The sequence below is a fragment of the Ceratotherium simum genome, chromosome 3 (assembly GCF_057802395.1).
Source record: "Ceratotherium simum simum isolate JZ-2026a chromosome 3, ASM5780239v1, whole genome shotgun sequence".
In the NCBI taxonomy this organism is placed as follows: Eukaryota; Metazoa; Chordata; class Mammalia; order Perissodactyla; family Rhinocerotidae; genus Ceratotherium; species Ceratotherium simum.
In genome coordinates, this window is record NC_141902.1 from 29361541 (window position 1) to 29388774 (window position 27234).

At 35.2% G+C, this 27234-nt stretch overlaps 3 protein-coding genes across 3 annotated transcripts; all 3 read left to right on the plus strand.

Annotated features, from left to right (window-relative positions):
- The first annotated feature begins 6825 nt into the window (after window positions 1-6825).
- Window positions 6826-7769, plus strand: LOC101390798 (olfactory receptor 4N2-like). The gene has a single exon (XM_004421335.2). It carries the CDS (start codon window positions 6832-6834, stop codon window positions 7753-7755), a length of 924 nt encoding a protein of 307 aa, XP_004421392.2. The 5' UTR covers window positions 6826-6831; the 3' UTR covers window positions 7756-7769.
- A 3710-nt stretch (window positions 7770-11479) lies between these two features.
- Window positions 11480-12449, plus strand: LOC101387865 (olfactory receptor 4K5-like). Its single transcript, XM_004421961.2, is given in 2 exon segments — window positions 11480-11503; window positions 11505-12449. Coding segments are annotated over 2 exon segments (969 nt in total).
- An 11762-nt stretch (window positions 12450-24211) lies between these two features.
- On the plus strand, window positions 24212-25271 carry LOC101391041 (olfactory receptor 4K1). Its single transcript, XM_004421336.3, has one exon. The coding sequence runs from the start codon at window positions 24229-24231 to the stop codon at window positions 25162-25164; it is 936 nt and encodes a 311-aa protein (XP_004421393.1). The 5' UTR covers window positions 24212-24228; the 3' UTR covers window positions 25165-25271.
- The last annotated feature ends 1963 nt before the right edge of the window (window positions 25272-27234 follow it).

Genomic DNA, 27234 nt, shown 5'->3' on the forward strand with positions numbered 1-27234 from the left:
TGTTTTCTTGTTCTATATTTTGATCATTCTAATTTTCTCTGTACCTCTTTTTCCCTCTCCTTTCTTCTCTTTTTCTATTTCTCACACTGTGTCTTTGTCTGAGCTGAAAGTAGATTAGAACAAATACATATTTGATTAAAAATTGTATTTAGTCCCCATATGTTCTTTCAATTGTAAAGCAACTCATAAATTCAGATTCCCTTTTAAAGCAAAAGAAAAAAACAGCCAGACATAAAAAACAAAATTAAGTTGCATTTAATTGCATTGATCCTCAATTTTTTATTTTAGTGATCTTCAACAGAAAAACAAAAAGTTCTTTATTTTTGTTTTGGCTGAGCAGAGTGAAAGCGAGTACATAACAAATTCTGAGATACAGATACAGATAAAGATATATCATAAAGATGATACATCTCTTCACATCCTATTTGGAAGGTTAATTTTCCTTGAGGAAATGGTCTATCCTATACCACACAGTTCTTATCCCTATGAAGAATTATGTCTTGAAAATCTTCATGAGCATTATTTATATTTTCTCTCCTTATGCCTTCTTCACCAGCAATATGCTGACTCTTACATACTCATTACTGATGTGACCACATTGCCTGCTTTCAGGGCCAGAATGATGGTGAAGCTAGAGAAGTAAGTAAGGCACTTGCCTTGAGTGAAAAATTTAAGGGAGTGACAAAAAAATCTTATTAATATAGATAAACAATATTTTAATCAATATTTTAAAAATAAAAATTGCTTCAAAAAATCCATCATGAAAAAATAAATACTAAATTTGAAATAAAGACAGGATTAGTCCTAGTGCTATGCTGAGGCATAATGTCATGCTGAAACTTGAGACCAAAGGAAAAAGCTGCAATGTTGATGTCTTTATTTAAAAAATTTGATATTCCATTTATAATTTTCACATTAACTTTGATTTTTAAAACATTATTTGTCTTGAGCCAGCCCTGGTGGTCTAGTGGTTAAAGTTGGGTGCTCTCACCGCTTCTGTGGCCCAGGTTCAATTCCTGGTCACAGAACCACACCACCCATCTGTCAGTTGCCATGCTGTGGCAGCAGCTCATATAGAAGAACTAGAAGGACCTGCAACTAGTATATACAACCACTGGGGGGGCTTTGGGGAGAAAGAGAAAAGAGGAAGAATGGCAACAGATGCTAGCTCATATATATACATATATATATATAAAATTTACATATGTATATAAAAATTATCTTGATGACAAAAGCATTTAGTCCCCTGGTAAATTTTGTGCCTGAGGCATGTACTTCAGTTGCCTTACCCTCATCCTGGCTCTGCTGACTTTCTTGAAATATATATAAACCAATAATCTCTCATCATTTATTTACATTTTTTTCTCTTTTTGAATTTTATTATAAGATGTAAATTAACTTTTCTTAACCTTCTATTTACTTTTTTTTTTTTTCCTGAGGAAGATTCTCCCTGAGCTAACATTTGTTACCAATCTTCTTTTTTATGCTTGAGGAATATAAGCCCTGAGCTAAAATCTGCACCAGTGTCCCTCTGTTTTGTATGTGGGTCACTGACACAGCATGGCTGACGAGTGGTGTAGGTCCACACCCGAGATCCAAGCCCATGAGCCAGGGCCGCCAAAGTGAGGTGCACTGAACTTAAGCACTATGCCACAGGTCCAGCCCAACCTTCTATTTACTTTTGACCTAATAAATAAGCTTCCAAATAGAATTCTATTATCTCATTCACTGACAGGATTTTGATGTTAGAATTCAGAATTAACCCAATGTGGCATTATGTGACACATTTTAAAATATTTATTCCTTACAAAGCTCTGGTATTTACCGTTGCCTAATTTAGTTGGCATTCTAATAACTCCCTTTGGAAATATTCAGTAGAGTTGTAGCAGTCTCAAGTCTCCAAAGCACTTTCTCCATTGCATCATAAAGAGTTAGAGGAGGTTTCAAAATCTGTTTCCCTTTGTGAGAACAAATGTTTATGAACAATGACAAGAATGATCAGTTAATGTTTATCAGAGGACGGCTACTTTGTGCGAGTTACATAAAACTCCTGGAGACTCAAATTTCTAGGTGGATGGGAATTCATATTTAAAAGAAATAAGAATTAGAGGACAATAGAAAAAATACTGCAACTATTCTACTGGTTCACCTGCTGCCTTGGAATACAATGGAATAGAGGTCAGAGTTTCAGTAGGAATAGCCAGAGACTAAGGTCTAAATTCAGCAGTGTGGCATTTTCTCCTCTCTCCCTCAATAGATCTCCATTTGCTCTTGATGCTTAGAATTACTTTAATGATGGACAAAAACTTGCATTCTATTATCATAAATAAATGAAATTATGACTAGCCTGCAAAGAGTTGACATTGGTGGTAACACCAAGGAACACACAAACGACTGAGATGTTTTATCTTCCTTACAAAGTACAGATGAAAGGGAGGAAGATGCAGAAAGGGTAGGCTATGGGCATTAGAGAAAAACTTAATAGATTTTATGATTTTGCAGAAGATTAGCCAGGATGTCTTAAATTCCATACTCAACATATTGAATATATCTTCTGTTGCTTATGGTTCTGTTATTTATCAACATAGGACTTTGACAGAGAGAAAGTTGTGAAACTGAGGAAAGCTTGATATACAAACAACTGGCTACATTGGCAATTTTACATGAAGCCTTTACTGCACCTCCACAATTTCTTTTCTCTATTAATCACTCAGATTTATGCAGCTCCATTATGCAGGGTTTACGCTACAGATATTGACAAAGGATCTACTGGCAATATGTCCTTTCACTAGAACTACCTCATAACATCTAAATATTTTCAGAGTTAGCTTTGGTTTAAACACACTTGAATGAGTTACTTATTATTATCATCATCACTTCATTTGATCCTCATATCACTCCCACCAGACAGAAAGAGTCAACACATTAGTCTATTTGAGAGAAGAAAACTCAGCTTCTGAAAGCTAAAAGTTACTTTCCCAAGGTCATACATTTAGTGAATTGCTGAGCCAAGGCATTAGAATCAGATAGAATGACTCCAACCCAAGGATATTTCTACATTATTACATTGCCTAAAGACCTAGCATTTGAAGGAATTTAGAAGTAATTTAATCAAACAATCCCATTTTATTGATGAGGTAATTTCCTGTTGAATACCTATACATTTATTTAATGCTTTATATATCCACCATAAGCATCAGTATCAGTTAAACACTTGATCATGTTCTTCAGCCTGATCCACATTTTTCAGAATATGTAAAACATTAATTTATATTTAAATAATTTACAAAATTTAATCAATATGCTGACACACATTACACTCAAATTTTTGGAAATTTTGTTAGATACATTCATTTTGTTAGAAAGATACTAATGAGATTTCCTTTTCTTATAAAGGTAAATCACCTCATTTTATCAGGTTCATTTATATGAAGAAAAAATATAAAAGGAAATGGGACGTAATTACTGAGCGGTTCAGATTTGGTAATTAGAAAGAAGGTTACCATTCAAGAGGAAATGGTTAGTACTAAAGAGTAAATTATACATTTTTATTTCGTAGACCAAATGTTTAGAATGGAAGATGATGGGAAGCACATACATTGCTCAATCTTGCTTGAAAGGAAACCATAATGAGGTTTTTTGCTTTTATTTTTAGATATAATGGCAAAACAGGCATGGGATATAAGGGAGTAGTAGTGATAATGAGGACAAGTAGAGAGAGTGAAAAAATCTCAGAGTGAAAGAACATGAATAAATGAGAGGGAGAAAGATGGGAAAATGATAAAGAATGAGATGCAAAAAAAGCAAAATAAATAGGGAAGGAAAATTAGGAGAAAATGAGAAACAATAAATTAACTGGGGAAAGGAAATCACAATAAAATTTAGAAAAATAAATTAGAAAAGTAAAGGCTTGGTGATGAATGAAACAAGAGAGAAGGAGAAAGGAGGAAGGAGGGAAAATAAGGAAGGAAACATGAGAAAATGTTTCAAAGAGATGGGGAAGTCAGCCCCTTGGGTTTCTCAACACCTGGCTCCAGGAGCTTGTCTGACCGCAGTTTGCACTCCAGGCCGCACAGTGTTGCCTCTAGATGTTTGTGTCTCCACCCTTCTCCCTTGCCTTCCCTGCTCCTCTACTGTATCATCATTGCCTGAGTCAGATGAATCTCTGAACTAGCTGAAATGGTAAGGAATATTAGAAATATAGTGGTGAGGATTTAGCTTTCTAGTTCAACCTCTTCCGACAACACTTTTCTCATAATTTTTCCACTAATTTGGCTAAAATAGAATATTTTGTCCTTAAGAGGCTGTGATTTGTAGATTTTTTTCTCAGAAGTTTATTTTACCAAGAGAAATGCTCACCTGATAACATAGTCTCTGAATCTATGTCAACCACCATCTCAGAATCACAAGTACAGAAGATACATAAACAAGAATGGGACATGGGAAGAGAAATGGATCAAAGATATCAGGTAGTATGGAACCCCATCTGATACGTAATAGTGAGAAACTAGAGATGAAAGACAGGAAATAGGAAGAGTGGAAGAGCCTATAACCCTCAATCACAAAGACCTTCAGAAATCCTCTGATGTCTTAGAGACATCATTAAACACTAATGCATCATGAAATAACCCACTCTGATTGAAACTGTGGGATGCATAAAACCTAACAGTAAGTAGAAGGGGACTCTTGACTTACATTCCTGAGTGTATTTTATAGGCAAATAACGGAATGAATGTTGACACAACATTCATTTAGCTCCCTAAATGAGAAAAGTTAAGAAGTGAGCAGAGAAGCTAATTTGCAGAGCCTACAAAATATCTTTTCCTATTAAAATTTTGTGTATGTTCCATTTGCCAGTGTGTGTGTGTGTGTGTGTGTGTGTGTGTGGTGCTTGTATACATATATATTCTGATATGTTGAAGTATGACTTTCATAAATTCCACCTGTGGTTGGTAGTAACACATGGAAACCTGTACATTAACCACTCTATTCAGCTCTAAAGATAATAAAGCAGATATTTTTGGTGTTTTCTAAAATATGTGCCCTGACAATGCACTGTATAGTTTTACTGTTTTTTGTGGGACTTTTTTGGCTTTTCTATTTCTCTTCTCTTCTTTCTTTCCCTCATGCTTCTCTCTGCCTGTATTTCTTTTCTAAGTATTGATTCACTAGCATTTTCTGTCAAAGAGTTTTCCCTCTTCTTTGCACACCATGTTCCACAGAACTTACTTAAAAGAAGTGTGCTATTTAGTTAAATAGTATGAGGAACATTGTTATACATGACATCATATTTTTCTGTAGATCAGCAATTTTCAAACTTTAAAAACATTTCATACCCATAACAAAACATTTTTTGAGTATCTACCTTAAATATATGCACATTTATTTATAAAGTTCATATACACTATTATACTAATATATGTATATAATAAATATTAAGAAGTAACATTTTGAAAAGAATAAAATTAAAATGCAGTGGTATATACATCTGTATGCATAATTATACACATGTAACAGATATGTATAAAATGCGATTTTCTTTCCACTCCTCAATGGGTCATCATGTGCCCCTTCTGGAATGAGCACATACCACTAAGCAGACTGAGCCTTAAATCTGAATTTTACTTGCAATAACTAGTATTCTTTTATTTAGACAGAGTTCAACTTCTAATTCTAAGCTCCGTAAGGGAGTGATTTTAGACCAGGAATATTATTTTTAGTTATTCAAGTACAAAAAAAAAGAGCATCCATTGATTAAAGCTGTGTTAATAATTTCTTTGTGTATTTAAACCAAATAACACACCTGTATTCTTCTACTACTTGTCAACACAAACAAAGAAGAAAACTCATTTTAAACTTAAGTAATGTAACCACAGTAGCCTTAGTTTTCGTCTTTGAAAGGAATGGAGTAGATTATAAGATCTTTATTGTTACTTCTACCTCTTCTACGCTATGATTTTATGAGTTGAGATAATTAATTTTTAAAAATTTTATACTGGCAAATTTTATTTTGTAGCATATTGTTTATCAAAAGGCTCTCCCTTGGGTGTCAGATTGGGATCAGAGATAAAAGGAGATTGGGAGTATATAATAAGTAATTGAGATTTAGATAGTGTTAATTAAGCTGCATGAACCAGGTATGGAGTGGCTACATAAGTGGTACTTAACCAGGGATACAGCCAGGAGACTACTTCCAAGTTAAGTGAACAGTAAACTTGTTGGGATCCTGGTGATCAATTTGGAGTGAGGGTAATACAAGGACACCAGACCAGAGGAGGGTAATAAGAGAATTAATAAGAGAATACAGACAGCAAGGTAGAGAATTAGCAGGCAGGAACTGGGAATTGCACAGGAACTGAAGAAAAGAAATACTTAGTAAAAATTTGAGGTTGGTGGATGAGGAGAAAAGGAATGGATATCCAAGAAAAAAGCTAATCTACAAACACAGTGCAACCAGAAAAATACAAAGATCTTGATTGTTGGAGTTAGGGTGTATCTCAATCAGGAAATTTCTCCTATGAAACCAAGAAGGTAGGAATCCCAGGGTGTGGGATGCCAGACTCTTAAAGTGGAAAGCAGTCCTATAGAAGCACGTAGTTGAATGGGGATATGAATGTCTTTGAGAACAGAATTTTTATTTATCTGTTTGCTTTAAATCAGGAGGAAGGAAAGTTTCAGAGTTTACCTAGGATATTGGACAGTGTTGAGACATGTTTTTAGCTGAAGTGACAGATATGTCAAATACTTTTAGCTGGAGAAGAACTAGGGTCTAGGTGGAAAAAATAGTAATAATGATAAACTCAGCTTCTTGATGCACTGCAGGCTGAGGAGATGGAGAGCGAGAATGGTACGGTGGTGACAGAATTCGTCCTCCTTGGTCTGACCCAGTCTCGAGATATTCAGCTCATGGTCTTTGTGCTAGTTTTAATTTTCTACCTCATCATCCTACCTGGAAATTTCCTCATCATCCTCACCATCAGATTAGACCCTGGTCTCACAGCTCCCCTATACTCCTTTCTGGGCAACTTGGCCTTCCTGGATGCATCCTACTCCTTCATTGTGGCTCCCAGGATGCTGGTGGACTTCCTCTCTGAGAAGAAGGTGATCTCCTACAGAGGCTGCATCACTCAGATCTTTTTCTTGCACTTCCTTGGAGGAGGGGAGGAGTTACTCCTTGTTGTGATGGCCTTTGACCGCTACATGGCAATCTGTCGTCCTTTACACTATTCAACTGTCATGAACCCTAGAGCCTGCTATGTCTTGCTGTTGGCTCTGTGGCTTGGAGGCTTTGTCCACTCCATTATCCAGGTAGCCATCATCCTCCACTTGCCCTTCTGTGGCCCAAACCGACTGGATAACTTCTTCTGTGATGTGCCTCAGGTCATCAAGCTGGCCTGCACAGACACCTTTGTGGTGGAGCTCCTGATGGTCTTCAACAGTGGTCTCATGACCCTCCTGTGCTTCCTAGGGCTTCTGGCCTCCTATGCGGTCATCCTCTGCCGTGTACGTGGGTCCTCCTCCGAGGGGAAGAGCAAGGCCTTGTCCACATGCACCACCCATATCATCATTATATTTCTTATGTTTGGACCTGCCATCTTCATCTACACTCGCCCCTTCAGAGCCTTCCCAGCTGACAAGGTTGTTTCTCTCTTTCACACAGTGATCTTTCCATTGTTGAATCCTGTGATTTATACCCTTCGCAACCAGGAAGTGAAAGCTTCCGTGAGGAGGTTGTTAAATCAGCCTGTAGCCTAACTGAAGAAAAAAGAATAAGAAAATCAAGACTGGAGAATTGCATCTGAAATTAACTTATTCATTTCCAAATACTGCATTTATTGAGGCTTTCTCATTTGTCAGGACTATTCTAGGCACTGGGAGAAAGAGTTATTAATGAAACAAGTAAAGTCACTCCTCCTCTGGATAGAAAATAAACAGCATGGTTCCAGGAAGAGATATCGTCCTGAAGAAAGAAAAAAGCAAAGCAAAATAGATGATAGACAGATAGAGAGTGTGGGGTGGAGGTAATCAGTTTACGTTCTGTCTTCAAGCAGGGCCTTCTTGATGTGGTGACATTTTGGTTGATATCTAGGTTAACTGAAAGAGTCAAGCATGTGAACATCCAGAAGCAGAGCATTCTAGGCAGAGGGAACAGGTAGTGCAAAATCCTGAAGATGGTAATGAACTTGGTATATTTGAAGAACACAATAAAGTTCAAATTGATTGAGATATTTAAGTGAATGTGAAAATAATTAGAATTAAAATTGGAGATACTAGTAGTGTCCAATACATGCATGGGTCTATGAAGGGAATATAACGAGTTTGATTTATGTTATAATTACAATAAGAAACCATTCTAAGGCTTTAAGCAACAGAATGGTTTCTCTGATGCCCTTTCTTAAACTACTTGGAGCTATAAACTCAAGATTCTGTGCAGATATCAAAGAGCTGAAAAATATCATTAAGAGGGAAATATTAGGCTTATAAGTATATTCTTAAAGAAATTAAACTGCCAATTTTTCTTCCATAATCAGGGGAAGGCAAAAAAAAAAAAGCTGATTATTTTCATGTGAAAAGATCGTGGAAACATTTTACTTTCTTTTTTCCAGAACATCATGATTTCTTCTAGCAGATTTTCATGACTCTTAGCTGTTTGCTGATTTCAACCCCAATTGATTTCACATTGGGTATAACGATGATAATTCTTTGGTAGACCAGTCAGGAATCCATTGCAGATAGCAGAAACCATTACAGTTATTTTAAACATAAAATGATTTAATATAGACAATTATGTATTTACAAAATAGTTGAAAAGTCTAGAAGAATAGACTAGACTGGGCATCCAGAGATGTCTCCCAGAACAACACAGGAGACCTAGGCTGTCAAGGAAGCTGTTGTTACTGCAACCTTTGTCATCTGTTGTCTGAAAAATACCACCAGGTTAGCCATAGTACTAGAAACAACACAGTGATCCAGAGCCACTGTGTACCTATCAGATCTCCCCTAGCAAAATAGAAGCCTCTCCTGCTACTGGCTCTCTGCCTAATTAAATTATCCAAATTCAAGTCTCTTGTGAGTACATTGAAGTAGGTTAAAAAGTTTAGTATAAAGAAGTATTAACTATAATAAAAGAGTAACTATAAAATATAAGGAAACTATATAGTGCCCTAGGGCAGAGGGAGAGTACCCAAGGAAGGACAATCTTACATACGCAACACATACACGAGCAAAAAGGTCACAACATATACATAAACATCTAAATCAACAGATACTATCTAGAAGATGTCAACAAATAAAAACTTTCTTTTCCATTCTTTTTCAGATTTTAAAATTATTTTTCATTATTCACTAGAAATTTACCTCATTCCTTTAGTTCATATACATTACATTCATACAGGAAACATTTTCATTAGGTAGAGTTCATCATTTTACGTAACAATCCATAAACTCCAGCAAGAACAACTTTGTTTTTGAAATGGGGAAACAGAAAAAAGTGAGTCACAAATGGGATAAAGTAATAAATAAAACATGTTTAAATAAAATACTCAAAAATAATTTACAATATATTTCAGAATCTTCTCAATTATTTTTCTCATAAATTACTATAAACACTGCTTCATTGTTGCTAATGCATTCATTTAATTTTTATGGATCATCTTAATTTTTCCTGTGACTGCAGAGTCCACAATAATGTGTATTCAAAACGTGGACCAGTCAAATGCTTCTCTGAACATTCTTTCAATAGGAGTACATGATATGATTCTCTATTTGAGGGCTTCCCTGTGTGATTTGTCATTGCATCTATATATATCTCATTATAAATGAGAGACTTTGTTGATCAAAGGATACAAAGTTTCAGATATGCAAGATGAATAAATTCTTGAGATCTAATGTATAGCATGATGACAATAGTTAACAACAATGTATTATATACTTGGAATTTGCTAAGAGAGTAGATCTTAATTGTTTTCACCTCCCCAAAAAAGGTAACTACATAAGGTGATAAATGTGTTAATTAGCTTGATTGTGGTAATCATTTCACAATGTATACATATATCAAAACATCTCTTTGTACACCTTAAATATATGCGATTTTTTTTGTCAATTATACTTCAGTAAAGCTGAGGAAAAAAAATGAGAGGCTGGGGTTATATCCTAGGGACATAGGAAGACTTCAGCTTCTTGTGTGAAATAAATCAGCAGTGGAAGATGTTTGTGCTCTTACATGGGGCTAGGATCATGTGTTGCACTCTTAGGTTCTATGACTGTAGTCAATAGTTAATTATCTGAACTGATAAGCTTCCTAACACAGAACTTCTTCAAAGTTTTTCCAGTTGAATGAAATTAGATTTATATAAGCAGGGCTGTATCTTTACAGGACAAAAAAAAAGTGACATGTAAATTTGAACTAGTTATTAGGGTTATTCTGATTTCCAACAAAATATATATTTTAGGAGCATGGGACATTTATAATTTGATCATTTTTCATCTTTTTATGTGAAAAAAAGAAATTTCTAAAACAACTTTATTATTTCATTAATTATAAAGATGTATGAATAAGGTCGTAGAGAACACTAAGCAGGAGAAACATAAATTAGCCTAAATCTAATACTGATGGGCAAAGAAAATGGAAAATTTAGGTGTTGCTTGTAAATAACCAAGCAAAGATGAGTCTGAGATAATTAAAGTTATAATATGCATTTTAAGAAATTATACACATGAATAACTGACAAATTGGGTTGTTAACTATAGACCTAGATAATGTATATTCAACAGTATCTCCCTGGTAAGAATTGGCTAAATTGTGTGAGATTCCTGCAATACCAGTAAGGTAAATATTTGTTATTATGGAGATATTTAACATATTAAGAACATCTACTGTATTGTAATTATTTTGTTAGAAAAATGTCACTTTATATTTTAGCTTTAAAACTTTCTGTAAAGTAGATATTTTTACTATCTCCCATCTTTTCTGAGATGTGAAATTAAAGCTCAGAAAAAAATAATTAGCCTAAAGGCAAACAATGTGACTTTATATCACACAATAACACACAGCCATGAGTGTCTCTTGAGAGTTATTAAAACTAATGATGGAAAATGACCACAAGACCAACAGATCTAAATTATTTTTGCCAATCTACAAAGGCTGTAGAGCTGGCTTTAAATCACTCCTCTAGTCTTGTGATCACTAGTTGGCTCACGAGTGAGCTATTTACTGCTGTGTAACAGATTATGAAGACTATCGAAAAACTCAATGGGTTCTAATGAGACTGATCAAATTAGTTAGACATGCTCATAAGCTCTTTCCTACTCTCCGGGTATATTATCATCGTCTCTTCAATAATTTTCTATTCAGCAAATACACATCACATCTGGGATCTCAGAATCCTTCACGTTAAAAGTGTTCTTAGTTGGCAATTCTGATCCCTTCCTATTTTCCCACCCTTTGGATTGTTCCAGAGCAAGTCCGCAGCCTGGATCCATGGAACAGTCCAATTCTTCAAGTGGTGTCTGAATTTGTATTGCTGGGACTCTCTAGTTCTCAGGAACTCCAGCTTTTCTTTTTTGTTTTCTTCTCTGTGTTGTATGTGGTCACAGCGCTGGGAAACCTTCTCATTATCATCACGGTGACTTCCGATAACAGCCTGCGCTCCCCCATGTACTTCCTCCTGGGAAACCTTTCCTTTGTGGACATCTGTCAGGCTTCTTTTGCTACCCCTAAGATGATTGCAGATTTTCTGAGTGACGAGACCATATCCTTCAGCACCTGCATAGCCCAGATTTTCTTTGTTCACCTTTTCACTGGAGGGGAGATGGTACTACTTGTCTCCGTGGCGTATGACAGATATGTAGCCATGTGCAAACCCCTACACTATGTGGTCATCATGAGCCGAAGGACGTGCACTGTCCTGGTCACCATCTCCTGGGCTGTGGGCTTGGTGCACACATTAAGCCAGTTATCATTTACTGTGAACTTGCCTTTTTGTGGCCCCAGTGTAGTAGACAGCTTGTTTTGTGACCTTCCTCGAGTGACCAAACTTGCCTGCCTGGACTCTTACATCATTGAGATACTAATTGCAGTCAATAGTGGGATTCTTTCCCTGAGCACTTTCTCTCTCTTGGTCAGCTCTTACATCATCATTCATGTCACCGTCTGGTTTAATTCTTCTGTTGCAATGGCCAAGGCATTTTCTACACTGGTGTCCCATATCACCATAGTGATGTTATTCTTCGGACCTTGCATCTTCATCTATGTGTCGCCCTTTACCACCTACCCTGTTGATAAAGTTCTTGCCATATTTTTCATCATTTTCACCCCCATTCTAAACCCCATTATTTACACACTAAGGAACAGGAATATCATGGCTGCCATGAGAGAAACTGAGATCCACTACCTGAGACCCAAGAAAATTTCTGAAATGCCACTAGTATTGATAAATTCTCTTTATTAGGACAAAATTCCTTCAAATCCTCAAATCAATATTTTATCTATAAATAATTTGAATGTTTTCTTGCAATTTATCAAACTGTGGTGAAAGTAATGAAGAAGATGATATGGAGAGTATTTAATGGGTATTAACAAGTCTTTTCCTAGATATCATCTAAGCAAAAGCTAAATATCAAAAAATTTGGAAAAAAGATGTCATGACTACTGGTCTGGAAATAAAATGTGGAATGACTTTATATGGAGAGTATTGATGCATCCACTGTACGAAAGCAGTAGCTACTAAAGCAGATAAACATGAATATGATGGAAAAACAGAATGAGCACCTGATTCTTTGGTGGGCAAGAATTTAGACATTTCTCCTATCTTATGAGTTTCCTAATTTACATGCCTGAAAAATCTATACAGATGAATATATTTAAGAATACAAAACTGAATTTTCCCAATCAGGGGATAGCAACTCTGCTTATTTAATATAAGTATATAGATTTAAGTGAGGATTCTTAGTTTATGAGATTCCTGCCCCAACACCAATTACACCTATACCATATTATTTTCCAATAACTAACAATACTTTAAAATATGAAATTATATGTAATTAGGAGCTTACATTTCAAATCTTTCATTTAATGGGCTTTCTCTGATGGGTTAAGATAATTCCAGTTTCCTCTTAAGTTAGAAGTCATAGAATAGGGAAGAAAATCTTTAAAACTGGACCATTTCAACACAAACTTTTTAGTATGTGCTATGAGTAGCTGTGCAACACTCTGCATTTGGATCAAACATGAAGTTCTTAGTGATGATGAACCATGTTAAACACTCACCCGATTGGCAACGAGGACCCACAGCTGGATATCTACCCTCGGCTTTAAGGACCATTAGGGGATTTATTAACGTTGATTAGAATTTTTAAGTTTACTTTCCAAATCCCTCAATTCTTTTTTTTTTTTTTTTTTGGTGAGGAAGATTAGCCCTGAGCTAACATCCAATGCCAATCCTCCTCTTTTTTTTTTTTTTCGTTTTATTTTTCCGGAGGAAGATTGACCCTGGGCTAACATCTGTGCCCATCTTCCCTTACTTTATATGGGACCCAGCCACAGCATGGCTTGACAAGCCGTGAGTGAGTGTGTGTGCGTGGGATCTGAACCTGCGAACCCCAGGCGGCCCACTGAAGCGGAACACGCACTTAACTGCTATGCCACCAGGCCGGTCTAAATCCCTCAGTTCTTAAAAGGCAAATAGACTTATGTAAACATTAGTCTCTCCTTTATGCCAAGAATGGAAACTAGTTTCGCACTTTGTTGTTTGCCTTCTTATCTTCCCAAGTCCAGCGAATCTTTTCTGAACGCATCCCTAGTAGAGCCATCACTAAGTAAAATACTGAAGGAATCTTGGGAATTTCGTCTTTTCTCACCTCACTGCACCCAACTTTTGCTTCTTTCCATAGCATTCTAGTTCTTCTGAAACCTGAGGTTTTTTGCTCTTTTCTATGCTCAAAATCTACCTTCCAGTAAGGGTAGCAGAACTGTAATTTACACCTCAGTGTAAATTTAAATCCATCAGTTACCACTCCCAGGCATTTGTACATGTTCATTTCTTCCTAATATTAGAATACAGTTTCATCAATAGGGAGAGAGGAGAGTCAGCAGATTAGATCTAGAACAGGGACAGGAAGAAGATATCTTACCAATGTCCCCTGACTTGATACCACGCAGGTCCCTCATATTCTGTTCAGAGAATGAGGCCTGGTCTTATGATTCTTCCTCTTCTTCTTGAATAAATGTCTGTGCTGTATGATTTTGTCCTAAGCAGCCTAGAGCACCAAAGCATTAGGGAGGTAGGATTCATTAAAAAGCTTGTTAATGTCATCCTTTTTTTCAATCCTTGGTGAATTAATTGCTCTAATTTGAGATTGAGCCTTCTTTCTAGGCATTTTATAAAAAGTTACATTAAAACTAGTAAACAATGAAAATCAATGTGCTAAGAAATTCAGAAATCATGTTATTTGGTTAACTATACTCATTATTAGCTACTTAGGCACTCATAACATTCAAACAAACAAAACAAAAACCCAAAAGTTCATAGACTTTAAGAAAGCTTTTGCTCCTATGAAATATTTCAAATTACTCTAGTTTCAATAAAAGCAAAAAGGGACATTCATAATACTGACAGTAATGCATTTTTAGTTTAATTTCTCTCTAAGGGAAACTATTCAAGGCAAATAACTGTCTTTCAGTTAGAAATGAGACATTGTGTAAGGTAGAATCTCATGTTATATTTTGTCTAAAATAAAAAATATACATAATTTGGTAATAAACTTTTTTAATATGCACATTTCAAAGTAATAGGATAATATGATAATTTCTTTTTATCTGTCTGGCTCATAGATCTCTGTAGGCTTTTCCTGCACCACTGAGAAACAGAGAAATACATTTAATTGTATAAAAACAGTGAAAGAAGAAGTGAACATTTGAATGAATGTGAAAATTACTTTAGCTAATTGAAAACACTATAAAGAAAAGTGTCTTGAGCTGCTTGTCAAAAGACTTAGATTTGAACATTGACTGTATTACTGTTGTGTGACCTTGAGCAGATTACTTGCTTTTGATCAGGTCACTAATCCCTTTAAAGTTTTTCAATTCCTGTTCATTACTCTTACAATAAAGGAGAAAAAACCCTCTTTAACCTATTTAATAAGGCTCTGTATGATATGGCTCCCTACTTATATCACCACATTAACTCACACCATCATTTGATTAATATATTTATCCCTGATTGAGCTAAACTCCATGAAAATAGGGACTTATCCCTGGTAGATGAGGATTACCCTAAAGTGTTTGTGATAACCTGAATATTTTAAAAAGCAAGAAGGATGCTACCAAAAGCCAGAGCAGACTTGGTTTCTTCACCTCTCAAAATGTGTTACCTGTGCTATATGTGTGAGCTAAGTGGATGAGCAGTACTTCAGACAAGGAACAGAAACTTAATAATGCATAGCTCAGAGGCTATTTAAAGGAGCTGATGTGACATAGACTCTAGAAGAGATGATATGGCCAGTGGAAAGTGTATCCCAAGATGCTGGCTTAGGAGAGAAGGTGAAGAATCTTCAGTTTCCCCAAGTGTAAACAACTGGCAATAATATGATTCAAGTTAGCCACAGGACAAAGAGAAAAGCATCAGGGGTATAATTTCCAGGAATGCAGAGTAACAGATCTCCAGGAGAAACAAATTAGGGGACTGTAAAGGCATTTTAAGATAATCTTTAGAGGATCAAAAGGGGGAGGGGTGGTAGAATCTGATAGCAGAGTTAAGATCCAATGTTTCACCATAGGTGTTTTAATTTTTTGACAAAATTTGTATTTTATCATAAATACTTTTCTTTGGAGAAGATCCTTGCCACAAAATATGCTGTATTTTCAACATCTTGAAATTCTGATATATACTATCTCAGAACTAAATACATGAAGGATACCACAAAGGAACTGAAATGCCAACAAAAAGTTGAAGAAAACCTCTCAATTCTATGTTGTGATAGAATTTTAACAATTAAAAAATTACATCAGTCATTCTCTAACCCTCTGAAACTTTTAGAGTTTGTCCATTTCTATATTAACTCTCTTGCTTTCTGTCACAATATAGTTCTAAGGGAACTTAATGGTCATGATAATCAATAGAACATCATACTAGTCCACTGCATTGAAGGCATTCAGTGATTGAACCTGTGAGCAGAAAGTGACATAAAAGAGGGTAACAGACAATCCCTATAAATTTTCTGGGGACCTGCCAAATAATTCAGGTTTTAAAGGGTCCAATACTCTGGGGCGTACTACAGAATCCACCCATAACATAAAATACATGTGACTTTGTTTTATACTCCTTGCCTCTGAGAAACAAGCACAGTGCTGGCAGACTCTTTGAATTTTGGAGGGAGCATAAAGCCGCCTTGTAAACACCGCTTTGGGTCAATTTTAGGTTGACACATAGGATTTCTGGTTTTCAGTGAGTTCCTGTACTAAGTCCAGTCATCAGTGCTAGCTGCCCTGCCATTCAGTCTATATGAATCAGGAAAACCAATGAAACAGAAATATTGGTAATAAATAAGGACACTGTGTAGATTTTTTGGCAAAGCCAATTAGATGAGTGACAATGCTAACTCCTAGGATTCCAGAAAAAAAGCCCTGCATTCTGCAGCAGAGAACCACCTGCTGATTGAAAAGCAAATCCTAGGATGCTATGGGACCTTATCTGAGACTAAGTTCCTGACCATGGGTTATTAAGTAACTACGTGAATAGCACTGCTCACCATGAACTAAGTATTATCAAATTTAATAAGTCACAATTTCTAGCTGTCAGAGCAGTAAGCCATCATATATTGGAATTGGTACATCTGGGACCAAGCTGAAGCAGATTTAAAGGCACAGGTAATCAGCCCAATCAGGCACAGTTATCACCTATTTCTATTGCATCAATAGCTTTACTTCAGCTCAATTTTATGGCCTCATGGAAGGGTTTCTATGGATGGCTTGATTCTATGTCTTGGGGCAAGCCAAAAAATGGACTATGGCTGTGTTACAGCCCACACAGATGACCCTAATGGACACTGGTGAAGGAAAATTCTATTATTGAGAAGAGTCATAAACATTTCACTTAGTTATCAAATTTGGGTGAAGAATTGGTCATAAGTAAAAATAAATATGAATACCTGCACAGTGAAAAATGGCTCTGCTGGTTTGTTAGGGGTCTTGAAAGATCAAAATGGGAAAATCATAGAAAAGTAGACTGGTAGAGAAGAATGAGGATGCACCTACGTGAGTAGGCACGAAGTGTGTGGATTTTTGTATCTCACATCAATGCCCGTCTGAGACTAAAGCATGGACTCCCTTTTAAGGTTGGTCTTATAACTGCTACTACTGCTCCCGAATGCTTGAACAGCAGAAGGGACTGATGCTGAGAACTTGATATGGTGCCATTCCCCAGAGAGGCCACATCCATTCCGCGGCAAGTCAGTTACATCACACCTCTTCCTCCATGCAGTGTATGGTGATTTGTCCTTATCGGAATCGACTGCTACCCCAGATATGAGTTTTCTTTCCCTGCCTGAAGTCCCTCTCCCAGGACATTATCCTAAGGGGTACAGAGAATTTGTTTTGTGGTTGTAGAATTTCACCAACATTGCCTCTGGAATTACATATAAAAATATTTAATGAAGAAAGTGTAATTTATTGGATTTATAGTGAAGAGGTGTGACAACAGGAACACCATCATGGGATCCACTTTTCTAGGAAGCTTCTAGCCACAAAGAGCAACGGAATGGCCTATTAAAGACTCAGATAAGAGGCTGGCACTGGGATTACATGTGACCTGGTTGAGATGGAGAACTCCAAGCTGTAAAATACACATTGAACCAACAGTTAATATGTAATTTTGTGTTACTAATGCTCACATATAGGTCAGAAGAAATAGATGATTGATCCGTCTCTCCATAATTCCCATTGACTCACTTTTGGATTGTGTGCTTCCTGCTCCAGCAATTCTAGGTTGTACTATGATCTTGCATTTACTCCGCTAGTGGCGTATAGAACATCTTGATTCTATGGCTTGATGTGCACTTCAGTTTCGGAGAACTCTCAACCAGCATCTCTTCAACTATTGCTTAGCTTTGCTCTCTCTTCCTCTTCTGTGACTTCAGGTGTACATTTACTAGTCTTTTTCATGATGTTCTTTATGTCTCTATATGCATGACTTTTCTTTGCCATCTTTGCTAAATTTTTTTGTTATTGTTCATTGCAGTAACATTGGTTTATAACATTGTATAAATTTCAGGGGTACATCATTATAATTCTATTTCTGCATAGATTATATCACCTTTGCCAATTTAACTGACAATTAAAAGCTTGTTGTTCAAATTTATCATTGTTTGTATTTTGTATTTCTTTAAATCATAATGAAAAGGTGTCTTTTTTTAAATTGAGCATTTTATGTCTTCTCTTTTGGATTAAGAATGTTGTGTTTTTGCTGCTTTAAATATATTCAGCAATATGTGAAATGCATGTTTCTAATTAGACTCTCATTGACAATGAATAAAAGTATACTTCCATCAAATTCTCCCTAACTATTCTGAAGCTTTTCCAATCTGTAAGGTGAAAAGTTCTCATTATTGTTGTAGAACTGTTGTAGAGTATTTCTGTTCTTTTGAGGTGCTTGTGTACGCCTTTGCTTATTTTTTGTCTTGGTTATTGATATTTATTTTCATTTCTACCAGTATTTTGATTTATAAGGAATTAGTCTTTTGTCAATCAAATGTGTTGAACATATTTTTCAGTATGACTTATTTGTTGTTTGTTTTAAATTGGTGTTTTAATAGTTTATAACATTTTGAAATTTTGGGTCGTACGTTTTTGTTTGTCCATTACCATATATACGTCTCCCTTCACCCCTTGTGCCTACCCCCTACCCCCTACCCCCATTGCCCCGGTAACAATAATACAGTTTTCTCTGTCCTTGTGTTGGTTTATATTCCACATATGAGTGAGATCATACAGTGTTTGTCTTTCTCTTTCTGGCTTATTTCACTTAACATAATACCCTCCAGGTCCATCCACGTTGTTGCAAATGGGACGATTTTGTCTTTTTTTACGGCTGAGTAGTATTCCATTGTATATATATACCACATCTTCTTGATCCAATCATCAGTCGAGGGACATTTAGGTTGCTTCCATTTCTTGGCTATAGTGAATAATGCTGCAATGAACATTTTTATTTAATGTTTGCTGTGCTTTTTCTTTGATATATCAAAGCTAAAAATGATTAGGCCATAAATCAATGAATCCTTTTCAACTACAGCATAAATGTCATGTTTAGAAAGGAGTTGCCAACTCAAAGATTCTAAAAAATATTTCACCTATGATTTTTTCTAGTTCTCATATATGTTTAATTTTATCCAAAAATTAATTAAATTTTTAATTTTAAAAATATAAGAAAACTTTATATTTTATCTTTTTTTAGTTTCTATTATGAATGGAAACTTCTTCATTATATTTTATTTGTAATTTTACAAAGTTTTGCTCATTAAAATGTATTGTTTCTAATTTTTTGAAGATTACTTTTAATGCCAAATATTCAAGATATAAGAGCATAGAGAATAAAATTTAAAATAATCTTTCCTGAATTCATCATTATGTATATAGTAAATATTTACATTTGCCCATTTAGACTTTTAAAAATATTTGCAATATTATTGATTCAGTTTAAGTCTCTTTTATACAGCTCTTGAGCCCTTCCCTTTTATTTCCTTCTCACACTGTTTAGAATTTGTATTACTCCTTTGGATATTTTTAAACATTTCTTTCATAAGTGTGTCCATACACTATTTTTGGTTTTTAAAAAAGTGCACATAATAATTTCACCAATATTATTTTCCCCCCAAAACTCTGCTTTTAAATTTTATACATATTCATCTACAAAAATGATGTTAATAACTGAGTGTATTCCACTGCACTAAAATATTATGTTTCTTCACTCTCGGATTTATAGACACTTAGGTTTTTTCCAGTATCTATCTCTTTCAATCAATGCTGCAATATGTGCCATTGTACATGCATCCTTAAGTACATGAACATTCTACTGGGTTGTTTATATATATAATATAATATAATATAATATAATATAATATAATATAATATAATATAACACAATACAATATAATATAATACAATATAATATAATATATAAACACACACACACTTAGCATGTGATAAGGAATCTTATTTTCATTTCCTTCTTTAAAGATGACCATTTGAAACTTACATCTACATCACAACCTTTGGAAATCTAGAAAACTTATTATGTAAAATATAGTTTAAAATACTGTTGATATATTTTCAGGGAGAAAGAGATTTGTCATGGGGAAGAAATGAGCACACCTTCAAGTATTTGCAGAAGCATCATGTTGCAGTGGGAACAGGTATGCTCCATTAAACCACAGGTGGTAGAACCAGTTGAGCATCTAACGATAGATTAAACTGTCTTGTGAAGTGATGGGCTCCTTGTGATTGGAGGAAACCAATCATATCATTTGCGAGACTATGTGATTGTTTTGTTGACAGAAATTTAGGCATTGAAAATCACTTTGCTGATTAGGAATCAGTGAAAATCAAATAATCTTTTGTATTCATACATACCAACTAGTTGGGAGAAAATGTTTTTCTTTTCTTTTCCATTCCTGGAAAAATTATTTTCGAAAACATAATTACTCCCACTGAGGGTGACATGAGATTTCTAAAGGGTGTTTTCTCGTTTCCCTAATGAAATCGGTTTCCCGGAATGAGAACGGAAGGCTTTATGTTACCTTACTGTAGGATATGGTAATTGTATGGTCAAGGGCAAGAGCAGCAGAGCCCTCACTACCTCAGGGCAAGACCTGAGGGCTTGCTTCTGCACAGCTTAATTCAGGGAGCAAGTTAAAATGCATCAGGTCAAGAGCATATTGCAAATATTTTTGATATGAAGACTCATAGCAGAAGGTGGGAAGCTTAGAAACAAACTGAGGGATGACAAATTTGGAGAAAATAAGGAAGAGTTGAAAGACTGGGAGAAATTATTAGAAGTGTAAGTATTATACATGCATTTGAATATATTGTTTATACTAAACAAACAATTAGTAAACTATCTTGTAGATGCAAATTCAGCAACTAGAAGATAGCAAAGGAGAGGTTATTGTTACCTCAGTCAAACTGGAAACTCCATTTGGAAGAGGCAAATTCCTGTTCCCCACTTCTCTGTCGATATGACTCTCCCACTGCATCGGCTTAGAGCAGCCCTGATAATAGGATCAGTATCTGGTAAACAAAAGGAAGTATGCTATAACCATTATTTGTCCCTTCTTTGCCCCTTTCGTGCTTTCTATTCAAAGAATATTTGTCCATTTGTTAAACAAATACTTATTGACTATCAAAATTTGCCTGGATGAAGGAGTAGCTACACAAAATGGAAGAATAGTCAATAAGGGTATCCTTGATTGCTTTTTGCTGCTGGGCATATAGATAATCAACTATTATAAGACAAAATAATGAAAAGAAAAAGCATGCATGTTTATGGTTCTGGAGTTCTATTGACATATTTTAGAGGATGGGTATTATTGTACCATCAACTTCTCTGTATCAAACTTGGCCTTACTCCAGGAATGGGAAAATTCTCTTACAGACTATTTTGTGATCTGAAAACATTTCTATCTATGAAGTATACTCGCAATGGAAAAGTGAATGATTCATTAATGAAGAAGCTTCTGAATGCTCTGTTCATAGTCCAAGGAATTCTGAGTGACTTTTATAAACTCCACGTTTCCATAACATAATTGCCTCTGCACTTAGAATTCTAGTCATAAAAATAGCCTTGGAGATAATGTAGTTCTATCTTCTAAGGTCAGTCACGCAGCTAGTAAGTGGCAAATGTTATTTATCTTTACTAGTGAGTACCTATCTTAATTATTAAGAAGAGAATGAGATAAAACAATGAACCTGGTCTATTCTATTTGGATTAAGAAAACAGAAAATTAGTGAAGAGAGGATTTTCTAGTAGTTTCCTATATTTTGTGAAATGAAGCCTGACGAAACATTTATTAGATACTGGAAAGATGGAATTTGCAGGAAATTTGCATATTTTTTTCAAAGATAAGATGATCTTTAAAAATTGTAGTAATACCTCTAACTTTATCTAAAATGTTAACCTTTATACTTCTCCCCTTCTTCCTTTCTCTTCTCTCTCCTTCTCTCTTTAATGTTAGCCTACTTCTCTCTTGAATGTTATCTGACTAAATTACCACCAATTTGGCAAGCATTACACAATCAATTGAGTACTGTAAGAAGTCCCTCGTGGCATCAAATTTTACCTTTTTAGAATTAATAAGTGTAGCTCTTTAGGATCTTTTTCAGTCTGAGAAATAGGAATCCCTTTCCTTTCCAATGTTTGTTTACTTCCTTCTCTCCCCTGCCCCTGTAGATACATGATCAGACAGACATGCCAGACCCCAATCTTCCACACGGAGATGAGAATCCCATGATGGACGTTCATATTGAATTCAGTTCATGCCTCACTGATCTGTTTATATTCTTAAGTAACTTAAGTTTCTGCATTTCTCTTAAAACTAGATATCATAACTCAAATGCAAAGATGGAAGCTCTTGAAAGGGTAGGATTTAGTGCTTCAATAACTGGGTTAAAATTACATAATAAAAGCCTGTAACAGTTTAAACATTTTTTAATTGGTTAATTTATGGTTACCTGTACAATTTTGCCATTAAAGTTTTAAGTATTTATTATATTAGTTATATCTACCACTGAAGAATTCAAGGTGCAGAACTTCAATTAGTATAATGATATATAAATAAATACCTCTTACATGATCTTGGCTACACAGGATTAAAGACAAATATATTTCCTGAACCACTGGAAGTTATGTAGGGTTTTCTTCTGGGTTCAAGTGGCCGCATGGAGCCCAATGTGTAAAGCAAAACATCAAAAAACCTTCAAGATGTAATTTATACAATACTTAACTTTTCTCTTTTGAAAGTCTATTATGTGTTCAAAATGCACCATGTCTAGTTTATAGAATATTTCCAAAAGGAAGGTTTCTGAAAACTGTTACAGATTTTGATAAATCTAGGTATGTCAGAAGTATGTAAGAAGAGAAAAAAGGCAGAATCAGAAGAGACTGAAAACACATTGGTGGTTCATTCATAACTGGTCTTTATGGGACAGAAGGTAACCTCTGATTAACTATTGTTACAAGAATGAAAGAAATATTCTTGATCTTCACAGACACTTTCAGAGTATTAGCATTGCCTCTTCTTTCAGTAATAAGGCAAATTGCTTCTATTAAGATTCTTAAGGGCCGGCCCCGTGGCTTAGCGGTTAAGTGCGTGCTCTCCGCTGCCGGCGGCCCGGGTTCGGATCCCGGGTGCGCACCGAGGCACCGCCCCTCCGGCCATGCTGAGGCCGCGTCCCACATACAGCAACTGGAAGGATGTGCAGCTATGGCAGACAACTATGTACTGGGGCTTTGGGGGAAAAATAAATAAAATCTTTAAAAAAAAAAAAAAAAAAAAAAAAAGATTCTTAAGACACTGTCAAGCTCTTTATGTTTCTCAATTTCAAGAACACTAATCTAGTCCACCTAGTGTTGAATTTAAGGCAAACTTCATCCACAATTAGCTCTTGATCTACCGTTCCCAACTTCATTTTTATTGTTCCTTATCATGCCCTCCGCCACACGGGACACTCAACTAATGGCTCCCTAATATGTCTTTCATATTTTTACCTTTGTATCTTTATTCCTGTTATTCCCTCTGCCTAAAATAGTCTTTTCCTTCAGTTTCAGCTAGCAAATTCCAAACTTTTAAAAAACTTTAGTTTAAATAGTACCTACTCCATGACATCTTACCTTACAACTTTGGCATAATTTCTTTCATCTTGGTAGTATTTATGATATTAATGTATCGGTTATATTTGTTTATTTCTGATTTTATATTTCTATTTTTTAACATGTGTGTCCTATGTTCCTAATTATGATAGGATCCATATCTAATTCTCTTTTTTCGTACTTCCCCGGCTTTTTAGAACAGTCACAGGTGTTAAATATTAGTCAGTTGATTATTTATATAGTTTCATTAAATTAAATTGACTTTTAATTGAAGCTTATCATATTTCTTTTGTAAATATACTAGATATAGTGCCAATCATTGTGACATTTTCCCTATTTTCTTTTATTCAGGTAACCGTAGACAGTATATATGGCTCACACGAATGAATCGGTGGTGTCTGAGTTTGTGCTTCTGGGACTCTCTAATTCTCGGGAACTTCAGCTTTTCTTTTTTGCCCTCTTCTCTACAGTGTATGTGACATCACTGCTGGGCAACATCATGATTATTGTTATCATTTCCTCTGACTCCCATTTGAACTCTCCCATGTACTTCCTGCTCAGCAACCTCTCTTTCATTGATATCTGCCAATCTAACTTTGCCACCCCCAAGATGCTTGTGGACTTTTTCGTTGAGCATAAGACTATCACTTTTGAGGGCTGCATGGCCCAGATATTCCTTCTTCATAGTTTTGTAGGGAGTGAGATGATGTTGCTCGTAGCCATGGCATATGACAGATTTATAGCCATCTGTAAGCCCCTGCATTACAGCACAATTATGAATCGGAGACTATGTATAATTTTTGTGTTTATTTCCTGGGCTGTGGGTATTCTTCATTCTGTGAGCCACTTGGCTTTCACAGTGGACCTGCCATTCTGTGGCCCCAATGAGGTAGACAGCTTCTTTTGTGACCTCCCTCTGGTGATAGAGCTGGCTTGCATGGATACTTACGAAATGGAAATTATGACCCTAACTAACAGTGGCCTGATATCATTGAGCTGTTTTCTGGCTTTAGTTATTTCCTATGCCATCATTTTGATCACTGTCCGACACCGGTCCTCCAGTGGGTCAGCCAAGGCGCTTTCTACATTAACTGCTCACATCACAGTGGTGATTCTTTTCTTTGGGCCTTGCATTTATTTCTATATATGGCCTTTTAGCAGACTTTCTGTGGATAAGTTCCTTTCTGTGTTCTACACTGTTTGTACACCCTTGTTGAACCCCATTATCTACTCTCTGAGGAATGAAGATGTTAAATCAGCCATGCGAATGTTGAGAAACCGTCATGTGAACTCCTGGAAAAACTAGGGATCACCGCGAGGGAACTTAATCCTGAAAGGGAATGAAGAACCTCCAGTGGACCACAGCATCAGGCCAATTATTTTTACTAATGGTATGGGTTATTGAATTACAGAATGGATTTTTGTCCTAAGTGCAAAGGAATTGCATGAAATCAGTTCCTTGTGTAATATTTAAATATAATGTTAACCAATATTTTATTGTTTATAATACTAAAGCACAATTCTCTTGAAACTATTTAGTAATCCTTTTAAGTATTTTATAAAGGATTTAGAGATTCTAATTTATGTAAAATGATATTCCTGTTACTAAACTTGTGATTCTCTTCAACTGAACGCATGATATTTTTATTCTTTGCAATCATAATGTACAAGCAAATTGACTTTCTGACATGTTCATTCAAATTATTCATAACTTTTACCCATAATATTGACATAGTAGAAAAAATATTGTGTTTTACAACATGGATTTCACCTCATTAATGTATATTTTTTAGCTTATCTTTTCCTTGAATGTTGAATATTTTGGTTATTTGTAATCTGGTTGTTATTGGCCATTTCTAATTTTCTCTGTCTACTTCTATGTTACAATAATTTCTTTCTGTTTTCTTTTAGATTATTTGATGTGCGTTCTACTTGTGACAAAATTTTTCTAGATATTTGGTTCTATCAGTAGCATATATATCTGTTTTCCAAGTCTACTTATTTTAAGTAAGATAAATTGGTTATAATGAATTTTACCTTATTCATAGAAAATTACAAATGTCTCTGAAATTGTTTGCGAATATGGCAAGTGATGACTATTTAAATTCAGAGAAAAAGTTAATTCCATGTGTACCTAAAATACAAATGCACAGTGTGACAAAAATTATTTGTAGCTAAGGACCAAATCTGAAATCTATTCTTTCATATTTTTTGGAAAACCGAAGAAGGAAAGTAAAATTCAAGTAATGTAATAATAAAAATTTTAAAATCTGTTAATTATTGTTTCATTTGCTAGCAAAAATGAAAAAAAGAATTGCTTAACAGAATACATAAAGCCTGCAATTGTCATCACTTTTGATTGAGTATTGTAATTATACTATAAGACATAAGTTAGTGACTATGTGCCTAGAGATTAACTCTGCATGCTAAGATCTAATGCAAGCTGAGTTTTAGATATAGAATACAGTCTTTTTGAGCCATGATACTACTTAGCTGAGGTTTCTTGAAACTTCGAACTTTTGGTCAATTTCATTTGTACAGTGCCAAACATGGTAACGATCTTTTAAACTTGACTGTTTTACATATTTTTATATGGTGCCAAATCTTTTTAAATATACAATAAACATTAATGCAATCATGATATTGTTGGCAGTGTTTTTTTCCTTTTAACTTTGCCCTGCTGGTGAAAATGGAGAGGTGTTGATAGTACCCTTGAAAAATCAAGTCATTTCGCTGCTTTGATAATCAGTGGTCTCATACTGCAGAATAGGGATAGAGACATAAGGGGAAAATGGAGGGTGAGAGAGGGAGAGCAGCACAAGGGGCAGAAGGGAAATTAGAATGTAAGAGTGGCTATTTCATTTAGTCAATTCTTTGTAGTGACAGTGATACATTTTTCAACTTTTTAATTCTTGCTTCGCCATTGTGTCTATTTGGGTTTTTAGTGACCAGGCATGGACATAAGTTTGACACACTAAGTTTGAAAAAAATCCAAAGTCACAAAGTTAAAAATAAAAGGCTGAAAATCTGACTACATAATTTTCAACAGAGTTTTTTGTATTTTTGTTGTTTTAAAGCCAATCACAAATAAAGTAAAAATAAAAACTATGACAAAAGCAGTATTATTTGCAGGAGTAATATCTTTAATTTGTAAAGAGCTCTTACGAGTCAATAAGTAAATGACCAAAAAGCTAGTAGAAAAATTAGCAAAGTATGTGAATAGGCAGTTTATTATTAATGTAATGTAAGTGACTCTTGAACATATGAATAAATGCTAAAACTATCATGTAAGAAAATACAAGTATAAGTACAGTGAGATTCCTTTGTTCACCTACATGATTGGCATAGATCCAAAAGTTTGATAGTAACTATGTTG